The 794-nt window shown below is 40.1% G+C and overlaps 1 protein-coding gene across 1 annotated transcript in view; it reads right to left on the bottom strand.

Moving 5' to 3' along the window:
* LOC105271120 (L-dopachrome tautomerase yellow-h) overlaps positions 1–794 on the bottom strand; it is a gene marked incomplete in the record, with an annotated part of 17,434 nt that extends 16,640 nt beyond the window's left edge. Inside the window, 1 exon segment of the mRNA XM_011312474.1 lies at positions 432–794. Within this exon segment, the coding sequence (XP_011310776.1) occupies positions 432–615 (184 nt within the window).

Raw genomic sequence — 794 nt, 5'->3', positions numbered from 1 at the left:
GAGCAAAAAATAAAAAACAATTAAATACCCACTAGAACTCCCAACAGACTAGAATCCATGGATCGCCGGTGCCTTTCTCGTATCAGACTCCATTGAGAAAAGATCATTCCCCCAATTTCGCAATGAGATGTCCCCTAAATTGGCGATCCATCAAAGCCCGACAAATAAAATTCGCGACCCAGACAAATAAATCATCCTCAAAGTGAAACTCACCTCCACTCAGCTACCAGACACTTTACGTAATTAAAAGCTACGCCTTTATTATTTATTATTATTTATTTCTTTAGAAAAACACCAAAGCTGGTACGATCTCATACAATTCGAATGAACCTGAAGTATTCATTACATAGAATAATCCATATAAACATGGAAGCAAAAAATGTACATGTGGCTGTAATTAAAAAAATAAAAACAACAAACTAGGAACTTACGAATTTCATTGTATCCATGAAAGTGGTAGTGGGGAAAATAATTGCGTTTCCTTCCGAATTCACCATAATGATGATAATCCTGGAGGGTATCGCGATAGCTGAAACCGTGGTGCTGATCATTATCGTCGGGCTCTGTAGACCAGGGTGTTGTGCTCCGACGTTTCAACTTCTGACTGGAAGTCATCTCTCCAGCCTAATTATCCCTTCCTCATCATGGCACTCACATCACCACTATCCAATACCCATCGAAGTCAGCACTCCAATTAAAATGCCATCAGAGCGATACGATGATCCAGCGAGGAGATCTCCAGATCTGAGCAAATATCAACTTGATTTGGCTTGAGGTGTTGATGAGGCACTACT

Source organism: Fopius arisanus, unplaced genomic scaffold, assembly GCF_000806365.1.
Source record: "Fopius arisanus strain USDA-PBARC FA_bdor unplaced genomic scaffold, ASM80636v1 scaffold00102, whole genome shotgun sequence".
Lineage (NCBI taxonomy): Eukaryota > Metazoa > Arthropoda > Insecta > Hymenoptera > Braconidae > Fopius > Fopius arisanus.
Note: the sequence above shows the minus strand (reverse complement) of the source record. Positions and strands in the feature narration are given on the sequence as shown.